Source organism: Pavona decussata, unplaced genomic scaffold, assembly GCF_977016875.1.
Source record: "Pavona decussata unplaced genomic scaffold, jaPavDecu1.1 SCAFFOLD_269, whole genome shotgun sequence".
Lineage (NCBI taxonomy): Eukaryota > Metazoa > Cnidaria > Anthozoa > Scleractinia > Agariciidae > Pavona > Pavona decussata.
The window spans coordinates 792,353-808,319 of NW_028145671.1; the positions used below are offsets into that span (position 1 = coordinate 792,353).

The following is a 15,967-nucleotide window of genomic DNA, read 5'->3' on the forward strand; positions in this document are numbered from 1 at the left end:
GGGCTTACAGGGTTAACAATGCGCTTTCTTTGGGATACAGAACGTTGACCAGTTTTAAAGCCATAGCATTCTGAAACACCGGTGCAAAAGGCTTTGTAAAATTTGGAAGGGAAGCCATCAGTTCCCGGGGTTTTTTCTAGAACATATTCTCAGAGCGTTACAGCATTCCGTTTCCGTTAGCTGATCCTCGATTGATTCACTTTCTTCTTTGGTTAAAACCGTGTTATTCAAGACTGAAAAAAATGTCGGGGTTGGTTTAAATAGGATTATTTTGGATCTTGCAAACAAACAAAAGAATCAAAGGTAACAGTAATATAAGAAAGATTACTACCCCCATAAAAGAATACCGTGATTGAGGGCATAGAAAGCCGTGATCTAAGCTAAACGTTGTTGAGTGAGTTCAATTAGAAAATGTGCATATCAATAAACAAGCTTCTGTTTAGTGGTGGCGGCCCGTCCACCGTGTTCAAGTAGAGACGTCGTTAACGTGTTTTATGTACTTAGACGGATAGTTGCCACTAAGTAGATAGCTACATTGGGCAACATTTTCGTGAAATTTCAACTTTAAACTCAAGAGGGTTCGTCTGGCTCTCCTATAGACCACGGTTTCGTCTTATGGAATAACTTATCTCGTCAAGACTTGTTGAAGAAAGCAGGGATTCTTCTTTTCCTTGCCACTCTGAAAGCCTCCATTTGTAGCTTTCCTCTACTGATGATCTCAGTTTGGAGGTCTTGGAAATTTTGGAAATGAATGTCTATTAATCTGCGTCCAGCGATAATATTTCTTGAACGTCCTTGTATCTAAGAAAACGCGCCAGGACTGGACGTGGTTTGCCATCTTTACTTCTGCGAACACCGCAGACCCTTGGATTTCAATACTACGGGATATAGAAAAACCAAGCTCATGTTCCGAAAAAAGCTCTAACAAATTCCTTAGTGTCTTCGTTCCGGCGTTTGATGCTGATGGTTCTTCGGCTATGTTCATAAGCTAAATTTAACCTGTTCCTGCCGGGAGTATGCTTCCAAGTATAAACTCTTTGTTTGGATTTCATTCATCATGTCTTCATTGGATGTCACTTTCGTTGATAGGTCTGCTATCAAAGTTTCCAATTTTAGGAAGGCTTCAACTTTCTCCTTGAAAATCCCTCCCAGAGAAGTTTAGCCTAGCTTTCCGAGATCATACAAGTCTTGGCTGTCGATAAGAAGCTTTCCAGCTTCAGTGTTCACCTTTATAAGTTCTCTAACTTGGTTTTCTTCGGGGAAAATTCTAGAATGTTAAGTTTTTCGCGCTTTTTGAAAATTGATTTTAACGCTGAAGCAAGGTCTCGCATCTCGAGTTAAAGCATCCTCGTGCTCTTGGGCCGATTGCATAAAAGATTTACTCTCGGAACTAAGAGCTAACGTCATACGTTCGGTCAAGTGTGAAATTTACATCAGTTACACATATTTGGGTGTTAGCAGACTTCTGACGTTACTTGGGACTACGATTTAGACCAGGTAGGGGGTAGGCTAGCCTCCCACGCAGTCGTTTTTAGGGGACTCGTATTACCTCCTCCCCAAGAGGAGTTAGAGGAAGTAATATGAGTCCCCTACAAACGACTGCGTGGGAGGCTAGGTGTAGGCGTAAGCTGGTCGTGAGGTGGTCTTTACGGCTTCATTGACCACGTTTCACACGTTTCAAAATGGCGCGTATGGTGTTTCTTTTCCAAATGCTAGATGCACGCCGTGCTGTAAAAGAAAGAGTATTTCGTGAGCATACAAATCCTCTAGTTTTCCTAGACGACCACAAGCTGTACGCAAGATATCGATTTAGAAGAAATGAACTCCTGGAATGATGAACGAAATAAAGCCCAAAATCGACCACCGACTGGAACACGGCGAAATTTTGCACTGTCGACTGTCAAAACCAGTTTCTACTCAGCTCTTCGACTTTGTGCAACCGGTTCTTGTCAGGAGCTTATTGGCGACTACCACGGAATACACAAGTGTACGGTCCGCCGAATTCCCACTGGTTTATCATTAGTGTTGGCGACAAACCTACCTAAATACGTTCAATTTCCCATTGAAGCCAAAGAACTGATACAATTATAAAGGAACAATTTTATGCCATGGCAGCGTTTTCCGGGGTGATGTGTTGTGTTGGTGTAACACAAATCAGTGCAAGAATACGCTTGTGTCCTTTTTACACAGTTATTTGGCTTTTGTGATGGGTCGGGGGATGGGGTGCCCTGTACCATCTTTAAACTTGAGGCAATTTTCAAGAGCGGCCCCTTTGTTGTGAATTGCATTGCCTTAGATGTCAAGCAGTGCCGGGATTCCGTAGAGTAACCCTGTGGCGATGATTGGTATAAAGCCAGTCAATCACCACATTACTTATCATATTTAACCTGGTACTGATCTTCCAAAAGTACTTATCCTGTCCGAACAGCGACATAGATAGGTGACACGCTTAAGTAAAATAAGTAGGCAAACAAATTTGCGTGGCATTCTTCTTTTCCACTCAAGAATTTGCTTTGCATTCAGCAGGATCCTTGTTAAGCAAGGAAAAGTTATCGTACGAAGAATAAGAAAATAGAGGATTTCGACATAACATGTTCGAGGAGAATATTCGTCTGAAAGCACAGCAAATTCTTCGTAGTCGATAACTTCCTCCTCCAGACACAAAGGCAACCTGAACTTCTTTAAATGAGCTCACGCTGTATAGAGTACGCTACTGGTGTTTTTCTACTATAACAATAGAGTTGATGTTCGTGGGCGTAAATATGTTTTTGGCTCGACTTAGGCTCATTTTAGCCCAAGCTGCAGGCTCAGAGGACATTCACAAAAGGAATCAAAGACAGTACAGTAAGCGATCGCGATATCTTCAGTGAATGCTGCCTGCGTTTATTTTATTGTACAAAAGCTTTCATTGTCACCTAAACTTAAAACCCGCAAAAGTTGTCAAAGAAATCTTTGGTTCTAAGTTTTCAAAAGGAAAATAACAGAAAACAGCGAAGAAATAGTCACTTACAACTATTAAAATTAATTGTGCAAATGAGTGGGTTTCGCTCGAAGAAGAGGCATTATTTCCACAATCGCCCACGAGTTTCTGTATTAAAGTCCTATAGCTCTTCATCTAGCTCAGAGGACTGAGAATTTGCTTCTTCGTTAGGTTTTCCCTCCATTTTGTAGCTCAAAACAATTTCTTTGCAGATAGTAGCGCTTCCAGTCAAACAAGCAAGGAAACGGCGGGAACAATTGAATGGCTTCCAGTACTGATTGGCTGGCTACGTTGTTATCTTCTTTCTCATTTGCTCAGAGCAGTGGGCTAAAATAAATTTTAGCCCGCTGAATTTTTTATTTTAGCCCGCAAAATACGCCGCAAAACCCGATGAAATTACTATAATAGTGGTTTTGTTGTTGTTGACTTTATTTTCTCGCGCTTTATAACGTCGGCCTGGAACAAGACTCTTCTCGGTTGCAACGTTGTAAGAGCCTCCGCGTCCTAGTATCTTAAAGTCCCTAATAGTTTTTCGCTACGTAAAGTCATAAACCGCTGAAAAATGCCTATTTATTTGAAAGTGCTGTCCTTAGAAAACCCGAATTTTCTCTTACCATCCACTTACAGGCAGAACGTACGCGCCTTGATAAGACATGGCTCTGTCCTGATTATGGTGTCGTTTCAAGACAAAAACATGGTTCTTGAACTACTAGTTACTAAACATTTACCTCTCTACTTGCCTTCCTTGACAGAAAATGAATGCTTTCTTTACACAAGTCGTGATACCATAGACCGATCAATGATGTACACCACATATCGATATAAATGTGATAGCGGAATGAGAGCAGGCTGGTACAGATTTAATGGACCAGCAGGAGACGCCATGCCAAGATTCTGTGTGCCAGCCATGCGATGTGGAACTCATGCACCTGGATGGATGACCGGGCAGAACCCTGAGGTTAGCAATGTCACATAGATGTCGTGTGAATAACAATATGTTCTACAGCTTAAAACAAACACTGTTAAGCATACGATGAAATGCTAATCAAAGGGTGGAGTATAGGGTTCCTTCACTCTAGTTTGAGTACTTGCACCAACTCAAAAAGATGAGCAACTTGAATTAATAGAGTATTTGGGTAACTTTTCGAGGGTAATAGCGCTAAGCGATGGACAACGATTCGTAATCTTGTTGGTATCGGTTCCAGTGTCAAGCACAATCAAGCACAACAATTCTTAGATTTTTCATTCATTCGTTCTCATGCCATTTCGTCGGCCATTCTAAGGACGGTGCCTACTATGGACACAGAATTTCTGATCCTCCCTCCCCCCCTATCAAAAACCGGCTATTTACGCCAAATTCTAAGGGACTCAGAATTTCTGATCCCCCATCACTTAAAACTGAACGAAACCGGATATTTACATCAGATTCTAAGGGACTCAGAATTTCTGATCCCCTCAACACTTAAAACTGAACAGAACTGTCTAGTTACGCCAAATTGTAAGGGACTCAGAATTTCTGAGCCCCCAACATTTTGAAACTGAGCAAAATCGGCTATTTAAACCTGATTCTAAAGGACTCAGAATTTCTGATCCCCCCATCACTTAAAACTGAACAAAACCAGCTATTTATACCAAATTCTAAGGGACTCAGAATTTCTGATGCCCCTATCATTTAAAACTGAGTGAGCAAAACAGACTATTTGCGCCAGATTCTTAACTAACGAGCATTCCTTAAAAAGACTTTCAGAGAAAAATACTCACACATCTTAATCTTTGCCGTTATATCTTAATGCTTTAAGTATTTGTGTTTGTTCTCTGTCAAGATTGTCAAATAAATGCCAAAATTTGAACCATATGCAAGAAAAAAAACTTGTCAGTAGTTTATGCCAACGATAAAATGTTGCGAGACGTTTGTTTGACTGACTATTTTAGCAAAGAATCAAATTTTCTTAAATGAAGCAAAATGGGACGAGATTAGAAAATAACATTCCAAGGGAAACAAAGAATATGGACCAGAAACATGAGCTCAAAAGACTGCTCTGGAGTCAGCGAAACGTTTCACTTCAAGAGGATAATTCCAACCTTTCATCGCGCCCGATTGGAGAAAAATGATTTCACTTCAAGATTCTGATGATGTGCTAGTCGATTTGTTCTTCCGCCACTAGTCGCCTTGCTCTTTTTCCTGCTGTTGATCAAATGATTTGACTTTGTATTTTGTTGTCTTCAAAATTTCTTTTTCTTTTTCTTAAAAGCAAACAAACGCGGGCAAAGCATAGCCTCACACACTTGAGTGTACCAATCGCATTGGTTTTCGCATTGGACGGACGAAAGTGACGTCATAACCTAACCAAAATTTTTTGCCTTGATTGTTTACTAAAATCTCTTACCTATGGGGCTCCGCGCGTGCGCCTTTCCACTATAATGCTAGCTAATGTTTAGCTTTGTCTGAGTAGTATACCTTCAGCAAAATTAACCTCGTTAGTGGATCCCCCTTAAATCCCCTTGGATCCCCTTAATTAATATTCCTAAGGGTCGAGTCAATGACGTCATCTATTGTTATAATCTAGGGAAAAAATGTCTTCCTCCATATTAAGCGCCTAGTCAGTGCTTTCCTGCATACTAATTTTTTTGACTTCCTGCATACTAATAAGTGCTGAAGTTTACTAATGAGCGTCACTCTAGTACAATAAAAACAATAAACTTGCCTAGACTTGCCCGCTAATAGTTAACACGGATTGGACCTTAAGATTTGTATTGTCAGTTTGAATAAAAGCGCGCTTTCTCTTGATAGCGTCACTCTTGCAATCCGTTTGCTGGGAAAATTTAACTCCAAAATTTCAGGTTATTCGTAACGATTATCGATCATTACCGTTAAAAAACAAAACACACACACAGTGGCGCTGAAAACTCTATATTTCAAGTTTGTTTGACAATAACAAAACCGTTTTCTCCTATCTATCTCGAGGCAATGAAAAACTATTAAAGTCTCAGCGTTTCACGAACCGTTATGCAGTTAATTGTGCGAGTTCGCAAGCCCAAAGTTGCATACAAATTAGTTCAGCTCTGCTGGAAAAACCCAAAGGGAGTATCTTGACGTATTAGTATATAAACAGTTTTATATAACTTAACAAAGATCAATTGAAACACGCGACTTATAATTGCTAGCAATAGAACCAGACAAGAGATACCGTTTAAAAAACTTTATTAGAAAAAACAATGACAAAAAAGAGTCAAATGCACAGCGATTTCAAGCGGATGGAAATTAATTAATTCTTATCTTCTTCGCCCACGGAGTACTTGTAAGTAGTTAGATGTTTGAGGGTATTAGCTCACTTTTCAAAAAATGATAAAAAAATCAAATCCAATATTTTTCCTAACTCCTGCAACGGAGACGCCATTAACTCCACATTATCTCACCCCAATTACTGCATAAATTATCTGAAACCACAATTACTGATTTATCCACCATCTTGATTTTTGAATTCATACCTGATTCAACCCTAAACTCAAAAACCTAAATTTTTATCCTCGGTTTCTCAAAAACCTAAATCCTCGTTTTTCATAAATGACACATAATTTGAGCCTAACTCACAAACAATCATCGATTAAATCCAACCAACTCATCAATCGCTGATTTGAATGATGAATACAATATTTTTGAACACCAATTTGGATATAATTAACATGTAATGGAGAAAAAAACATCCATAAATAATTCAAATTTATGGATGTTGTGTGACTGGATGCCGTTACTGTCACGCGTGACGTTGTGTGACTTGTCACAAAAATTGACAAAACCCTAGACGTGGGGTGCTCGGTTGGCTGTTTTCTTGCCTAGCCCCTGCTAGGTCTTTTCCCCGCCGCTGACAAGGCGGCTGCCCCTTCCCAGTTTACCTCTGGGACAGAGGTTGAGTTCGGGAAAGAACTCTGAGCACCCTGCTGTAAACCAGTAGGGCCTGAGCGGGCTCACCCTGGAGGTACCGTCCACTGGAAGACATCCCACACTACTCAGTAATTCACCATCTGCACAAGCCGTCAAACAGGTTTCTGTCAGGGGCCAACTGACACCACCCTAAAGCTTCACCAGAGTTTGTAAACTAATGTAACAATGGCCCGATTACCTATATATTACACTCAGTTCTGAAATTTTTACACTTGTGGTGCTATTTTTCTGTATATTGCGTAATATTGCTTGATTTGGATTAACACGCATGCGCTTTTCTGCATGTACACGTTGGGACTTGACACTAGTTTGTTAATACACGTGTCGGCCATTTTGTCGCCATTTTGTAAAGAGTTTGTGTTTTGATGTTTATCGTTCATGTTCTGGGATATATTGGACATTTATTTCTCCACTTTCATCGTTCTGATGTTTGTAGACGCTTTTTGAGGTAAGAATATCATTTATCTTACACCCAACAATAGATTTTTTTATTGGATCGACTCGCTATCGAATATTCGTGAGGCCGTGAAATGAGCTTATTATTTTTGCACAGCAACTAAATCCTTGATTGGGATCCAAGAGTTGAAGGCATCATTGTATCCTTTCCACTTTACCAAAGCTTGTTTCTTCTTGTAATCTCTCCTGATGACTTAATCGATTCTGAATATCTCCTGATTAGCTTTTAAGAGACAGTCCGCGTTAGATTCGACCGGTCAATTTGGGCCAGTCGTTCGATTTCCTTCAAATTTTCAGCAACAGACAAAGTTGATATAACATTAATGAAAACACATTTCTTTTGATTCTAAACTCAACAAGACCCGAAATTTTGAGGCGAATGTTCAACCCTCCCGAATCCCCGAAAATCGACCTTTCACCGAGTCGAAATTAACCCGTTTTCGGATGTTTGCCGCCGAAATAATATTTATCCGAAAAACCTTACATTTATACCACGAACACATACACTATACTTCTTTACAAATATGGTATATAGAACTCATATTATTGAGAACTTTTATAAGGAGGGCATCTCAAACATACCGATGTTAACGATTCGTGCACGGAGCGTGTCAAGTGCTGCATCAAAAACCAACATTTCTCAAAATTCTGACTTACTCTGGAAGTCTCGTGTATTTTTTCAAAGAGTACTAGGATAGTTTCCTTAAACTACGGAATAATATTTAGTGGATCTCTATACTGCGAAAAGATACGGCCGCAACAATTTTGGGCAAATCTCTTATTTTCCGACACGTGTTGTGTGACAGCGATGGCATCCCAAGGCAAAACATTTTGACTTTTTCTGTCTTGACCGCAACTTAAAGTAGACAAATGCGTTTTAAAAGGGTAAACAATTAAAAACGTACCTTAAAAGTTCCACTGTTTTGCTTCCAAGACTTCATGTTTCACCGATAAACTGTGAGCAAATTTGATGGCCGTGTCACGGTATTCGTGACACGGGATCCGTGTTCTTTATTTGTTGGCTTGCAGGCGATGATCATGCTAGCTAACAACCTGAACATCTCTTTAGAGTTCCGTGAAATTAGTTCTGTTATTCAACCGGGCACTCTGCCGACCAAACAGTCTTAAGTTGCAGAATTTATATCGAGGAAAGACTTTTGAAAGTTGTCGTCCATCTTTGTTTTATAATAACAACCGCTGACCGCAACAACACTTCCGGTCTGATCGAACCGGAAACAGAACATCGTCTACAGTAAGAAGTCGTGCACTAAGTTCAATTTCCACTGTTAATTACTTGATTATTTCTAGCTTATTTTCTACTTCAAATGCATACATGTTTATGCCGGGCAACTCATTATTTAACCCTTTTACGTTATCTATGATGTATTTTACTAAAATAATAACACTGCGAAATATATAGAAATGAGACCTTAGAAAGGTTTCAACAGCAACTGCAAATTTACGAAACTTGCAATAAATGAGACGTCAGAATGGTCTCATTGAGAACTGAGAATTCGAATGTAAAGAGGAGAAAATGCAGGAAACTGCGAAAATTGGCAATTTTCAGTTGAAAATCGTAAACTTTGTAGCGACAATTGTCAAGGACGAAATTAATTTCGTCCTTGACCGGCATACCGCTACAAGAGGCTAAGGCTAGCAGAGTTTTTCGTTATCTTGTTTGTTTCCCGGGGGTTTTATTTAGGCTAGACTTTTCAGCGGCTCTCCTGTTTGCTATCTCTTAGAGCGACAGGCAGCTGCATGGAAGGCAATCATTAAAAACTGAGTGTACCTAAATATTATTCTGTCTCTTAGCTAAATAATTTTACAGAAAACACGAACATTTTTCAACAAAGATAGCCAAGTGCTGAACCAAATCCTTCTTTCTGTCCTTTGCTGTAAATGGGACTTTGTAGTTCTTTAGAATGTTCTTTAGCATTGAAAAAACAAGTTTGTTGGTTTTCCGGTACTGGCAAAGGTCATAGACGTCGTAGTAAATGGGATGTAGAAGGCCGATCTCGTCAACAATGCAGTTCACCACTTCTTGTCTGTTGCTTTCTTCTTCCTCTTCCAGTATTTCTTCAATTTCTGTCATCAGCTGCATCTTGCCCTTTCGTCTTGGATGACACTAGCTGAGAGAAAAAGTTCTTTATCTGAACAACTGTTAGCCATTCTTCTCTGGAAAAGCGACGCTCATTTTGTTCATCTCGGGCGTTTCGCATGTCTGCAGAGACTTGTTTTGGGTTAGCCTTCAACCCCGTTCGTTCTCCTTAGTTAAACTTTGCTTTCAAGTAATCCTTTACATTTTCAGAAAAACGAGTTGGGGCACGTGGCTTTGAAAGGGCCCATCCTCGCGTGAGATTTGAGGGTCTGGTTGCCTGTTCTGAACCACGGGCGCTCTCTCTCGAATTATTAGAAGCTTCTTGACTGTCTTCATCTACTGTAGAGAAACGCGCGGCCCACTCTCTCCTTAGTCGATCATAAATACTTTAATTCATTGGCTTCTTTCCATGATCTCCGATTTTAATGTGTATTTCAACAGACAAGAAGTGGTGAACAGCATTGTTGACGAGATCGGCCTTCTACATCCCATTTATTACGACGTCTATAACCTTTGCCAGTACCGGAAAACCAACAAACTTTCACAGTTTAATGTTTCAATGCTAAAGAACATTCTAAAGAACTATGAAGTCCCATTTACAGCAAAGGACAGAAAGAAGGATTTGGTTCAGCACTTGGCTATCTTTGTTGAAAAATGTTCGTGTTTTCTGTAAAATTATTTAGCTAAGAGACAGAATAATATTTAGGTACACTCAGTTTTTAATGATTGCCTTCCATGCAGCTGCCTGTCGCTCTCGGAGATAGCAAACAGGAGAGCCGCTGAAAAGTCTAGCCTAAATAAAACCCCCGGGAAACAAACAAGATAAAGAAAAACTCTGCTAGCCTTAGCCTCTTGTAGCGGTATGCCGGTCAAGGACAAAATTGTCGCTACAAAGTTTACGATTTTCAACTGAAAATTGCAAATTTTCGCAGTTTCCTTCATTTTCTTCTTTTTACATTAGAATTAGCAGTTCCCGGTGAGACCATTCTGACGTCTCATTTATTGCAAGTTTCGTCAATTGTAGTTGCTGTTGAAACCTTTCTGAAGTCTCATTTCTATACATTTCGCAGTTTTTCGATATTTTTTTTTACAGTTTTTGTTATTATTTTAGTAAAATTGCTGGTTTTTACATGACGTCATAAAAAACTGAACTTCTTATCTAAACACAATTTTGGGTTTTTATCTTCATCACATAAAAGAAAATATAAAATACCATCGGCTTGCTTGTTTTCAGAAGGATAGCATTTTTTTTAAAAAATAGAGCGGTTTGGATTTTAGATTTTTGCGCAGTGCGTGACAGAAGGATTGCTGCTCCAAACATGTCACGAATACATGAAAACATCGATTTGCCTCGTGTTTTGTTAGGTCTCATCGGCTAACATGTAATAGAAACGTCTATGTTAATGTGTGAAAGTTCAGCAGAGAGAAGAAGGGCTTTGAAATAGCCAAGGTAAACTCCAGATGTTTTTGCTGGTTTCCGGCCGCCATGTTGGTGTTCCTCAGACGGAACACCAACATGGCGTCCCCGTGCTAAACTCTGTAATTTTCCGTGGTACATTTTCTTGAATAACTCGTTTTTGAGATATCGCACGGCCCTGTGGCTTTCACACGTTGTTTATGTATCACTCTTCTACAACATATCTATTTCTTGACTTTAGGTATTGAATTGTTAAGGATTTTATTTTTTTTACTTGCGTGACGATGTGTGAGGTGAAAACCACCAATACATCTTAGATAACGTAAAAGGGTTAAATAATGAGTTGCCCGGCATAAACATGTATGCCTTTGAAGTAGAAAATAAGCTAGAAATAATCAAGTAATTAACAGTACGTTAATAACAATAAAACTCTAGAAATTGAACTTAGTGCACGACTTCTTACTGTAGACGATGTTCTGTTTCCGGTTCGATCAGACCGCAAGTGTTGTTGCTGTCAGCGGTTGTTATTTCAAAACAAAGATGGACGACAACTTTCAAAAGTCTTTCCTCGACATAAATTCTGCAAATGATGACTGTTTGGTCGGCAGAGCGCTCGGTTGAATAACAGAACTAATTTCACGGAACTCTGTAGAGTTGTTCAGGTTTTTAGCCAGCATGATCGTCGCCTGCAAGCCAACAAATAAAGAACAGAGATACCGTGACACGGCTATCAAATTTGCTCACAGTTTATCGGTGAAACATGAAGTCTTGGGAGCAAAACAGTGGAACTTTTAAGGTACGTTTTTAATTGTTTACCCTTTCAAAAAGCATTTGTCTACTTTAAGTTGCGGTCAAGACAGAAAAAGTCAAAATTTTTTGCCTTGGGATGCCATCGCTGTCACACAACACGTGTCGGAAAATAAGAGATTTGCCCAAAATTGTTGCGGCCGTATCTTTTCGCAGTATAGAGATCCACTAAATATTATTCCGTAGTTTAAGGACACTATCCTAGTACTCTTTGAAAAAATACACGAGACTTCCAGAGTAAGTCAGAATTTTGAGAAATGTTGGTTTTTGATGCAGCACTTGACACGCTCCGTGCACGAATCGTTAACATCGGTATGTTTGAGATGCCCTCCTTATAAAAGTTCTCAATAATATGAGTTCTATATACCATATTTGTAAAGAAGTATAGTGTATGTGTTCGTGGTATAAATGTAAGGTTTTTCGGATAAATATTATTTCGGCGGCAAACATCCGAAAACGGGTTAATTTCGACTCGGTGAAAGGTCGATTTTCGGGGATTCGGGAGGGTTGAACATTCGCCTCAAAATTTCGGGTCTTGTTGAGTTTAGAATCAAAAGAAATGTGTTTTCATTAATGTTATATCAACTTTGTCTGTTGCTGAAAATTTGAAGGAAATCGAACGACTGGCCCAAATTGACCGGTCGAATCTAACGCGGACTGTCTCTTAATAATTCTGGTTCATAAAAGCTCCCTTTAATATGTTCATCGTTTAGATCCTTCAGCTTATATGTGATTGGTGTAGTGTATTCAATTTTATCGATAATGAAGACCTCTTCTGTCCAGTTTTCTGTATAACCTCGATCAAACAGCTTTCTTTTATACTTTGATATTCTAACCTTATCACCAACTTTAAATTTTGCTTGGGATGACAATTGTGTTAAATTGCCAAATAGATTGAAGTAAACAATTCCTTTATTCTTTTTCTTAGATGCCTCTGTCGGTGTCATTTTTATTGAACTGTGTTTAGTGTTATTATACTGCTTCAATATTTCAGGCAAAATATCCAGATACATTGTATTGCCTTGAGCAGTGAATCGTTTCCACATTTTATTTTTAATCGTTCGATTCCAACGCTCAACAACTGATGACTTCTCTTCATTTTCAGTCGAATACAGTGTAATGTTATGTTTATTGAGCAAGTCTTTGAAATGTTTGTTGTAGAACTCTGAGCCTTTATCAGTCCACAGATACTTTGGTTTTCGACCCTCTTTAAATATGCTTTGAAATGCTTTAGTTATGGTCTCACCTTTTTTATCTTTTAATGGGACAATCCAACCGTATTTACTGAAAACATCTATAGCCATGAGAAGATACCTATTACCTTTATTCCATTTACTGAATTGTTGCATTTCAACAAGGTCAGCAGCCCATATTTCATCAATATTATTTACAATAACACGCCGCCGAGTAAAGTTACGCCTTATGGGTTTATGCAGCTCATTAGCTAATTTTTCTTGCCAGTTTTCCTCTTTACCCGACGGCTTTTGACGTTTTTTGGAACCCCAAGACCCAGTTTCTGTTTTGTATTTATTGCATTTCTTGCCAACCAATGTCCCCATTGTCGTTCGGAAAATGGAACAGCATCCAATGATTTAACCATCTTTTTATCAGCTCTGTTTTTACATTTTTTGTCATCTTTGCAGACTGAATAATCAACATCATGTTGCATGGCTATTGCATCTGTTTTGCCTGTTGGTTTATCATATATTTCCAATATTTGCCCTGTTTTGGGGTTATATTTTACTTGTTTTTCCAAATCATTGTATGGACCAGTGTATTTATGCCCTGGAAGTACCCAACCAGCTTTGGGTTTTGGGAGCTTGCCAATTGCTTTGTGTATATCAATTGAACCACCGCTTTTGGGTCGTCCTTTGATTCCTTTATCATACTCATTCCAATTTGGTGGATGCCAACCAATGGAATCATAGCTTGAACAACTTGGAGTATTATGATATTTTTTTCCAATCTTTACCACACTATCACAAGGATAATCTTTGTATTTTTCTAATGTATTTTTCCCAGCCTTGCCAGTCCAAAATTGACTCGACAATATGCCAGTATCTGTGCTAAATGCACTTTTGGCAATGTCTCCAGATTTGTATCTATCAAAGACTTCCTTTGTTGATGGAATTAATGTTCCAACAACATCCATCGACTTCGATGCAACCTTACCTGGTGTACCGAGTTGTTCCAAAATTGTATTCAAATTACCACCATCAAGTTCTTTTCGGTCAGTTTTGTACCTTCTTTTTGGTCTTACTTTGGTTGATAATTTATCAAACATCTCTGATCCAGTCTTTTGAACAAAAGGAGTTGCTTTAGAGATAGCATAATCAATAGCTTTCTTCTGCAATTTGGGGTTTCTAAGTGCTTCAGACCCATAATATCGACCCATTTCAACTGCTTTCTTTCCCAACCATGGTAATGCATGTTGAATTAACATATCTGCACCAGTTTATGCTAAAGTATCCATTATGCCCGCCCCTTCGAACGGGCTATTTAGTTTCCCTGTTTTTTAACAAATTTGGTTTTAGTTATACCACATTCAGCACATGTACAGAAGAACATGAGCCGACCATTTTTGGCTTGCTTGTAACCTGCAGGCTCAACACATTCAGTTTGTTTCTTTTGTTTAACACAATATGATTTGACCATTTTATATCACTATATTAGATTAATTATCATCAGAGTCAGACTCATAATCTGAGTCACTTTCATCATTGATGGATTCTCTGTCAGACTCATGCTCACTGTAGTCACTTGAATCATCTTCAGAATCTGTTACCAATGTACACCATAAACAAACATCTCCAAAATGATCAGTTTCTTCTTGACAATCTTCGCAAAATTTTCTCATATACTATTGATTAGATAATTTTTTAAAATATTGGATTATAAAATTATGATTGACACTTTGATTGTTCATGTCAAAATGTGCATTGTGGATTGTTTTCAATATACTTGTACCCTTTTGTCTCTCAAACAAATAATACAAACACCAATAGCCACATAATACTGAATCTCTTTCTTGGATTTCATCACCTGAATACATTAATCGTTTGCCACTTGTTGACATAAATTGCATAATTTCTTTTGGCATAGTTAACCCAAAACTATCAAAATATTCTACATATTTGTCTCCGTTTCGATAAGCAACCCAATGTGTACCTGGTCCAATCTGTGAATCCAGGTTAATGATACCAACTTCATCTTTTTTCATCTTTTGTGGTAGATTATCTCTGCTGTAAATGCCTCTGAAGTGTTTTATTTTGAGTTTTTTGACCCAATCAATGAGTTCAAAGTTACTGAGTGGTTTATTTATGAATTTCACAGAATGTCTCCGATTAATGGAATCCCCTTGAATGGACTGTTTTTGCCTAACAACAGACCTTTTCCTTTTTTGGTTTTTTTTTTTCCATTGCCATATTGATCCCATGTACCGAAAAATGGAGGCGGCCTATAATTAACTGGTAGGACCAAACCACCATCTTTTTTGGTTGTGTTTGGAACAAAAACTGGAACCGATCTTTTGGATCTACTTCTATCCACCTGTAACCCTTTACCCATTAATGCATTCAAAACCATTGGAATGCCAATTGAAGCCAGTAAAGTACCCAACAAACCTCCTGATTGTTCCTTAGTTGGTTTAATTACAATCTGTCCACCAGTATGTATTGCATTGACAATTTGCTTCTTTTGTGCTTCAGTGAGCCAATTTTTGTATTTTATTAATTGATCAATTTTATTTTGAGGAATGAGGAAACCACCAGCTTGTCCTCTACCAAATATTTTATTGACTCCCACATTTGCAAGCCCAGAAAGTGCTCCAGTAGCTAATGGTCCAACTGCTTTTGCTGCCATTGGTAGTAATTTTGTGCCAATTTTGAATAATGATGACCAAAGACTGCCTCCTTGTTGTACAGCTTTTCGTATCTGTGTTTTGCTTATTTTAATATCTGCTCCAGTTTTGTTTTGCATTGCCTTTTTCAGCCTATTTATTTGTGTTATGGTTAACATCAGCTGATCCGGTCCAGTTAATTCAGAATTTGATAATCTTATTGTTATTGCTGAATTGTTTTTTAATGCTTTTGCTAGTTTATCTTTTTGCCCAATTGATAGTTTTACTCCGTGTGAATGATAAGTTGTCATATCTTTTATATAACTAACGTTACATTAAAAATTTTGGACAATTTATCGAAACAATATTTTACCATCTTTTTGGATGAGTTCAGCGTCTTGTTCATATAATGTCAATGCATAAACTGA

The 15,967-nt window shown here is 38.5% G+C and overlaps 1 protein-coding gene across 1 annotated transcript in view; it reads left to right on the forward strand.

The window, feature by feature from the left end:
* The window catches only part of LOC146455855 (uncharacterized), a 97,213-nt gene that overhangs the window by 19,557 nt on the left and 61,689 nt on the right, over positions 1-15,967 (forward strand). Inside the window, exon 4 of the mRNA XM_085093843.1 lies at positions 3,733-3,938. Within this exon, the coding sequence (XP_084949969.1) occupies positions 3,733-3,938 (206 nt within the window). The remainder of the gene's footprint in view (positions 1-3,732; positions 3,939-15,967) is intronic.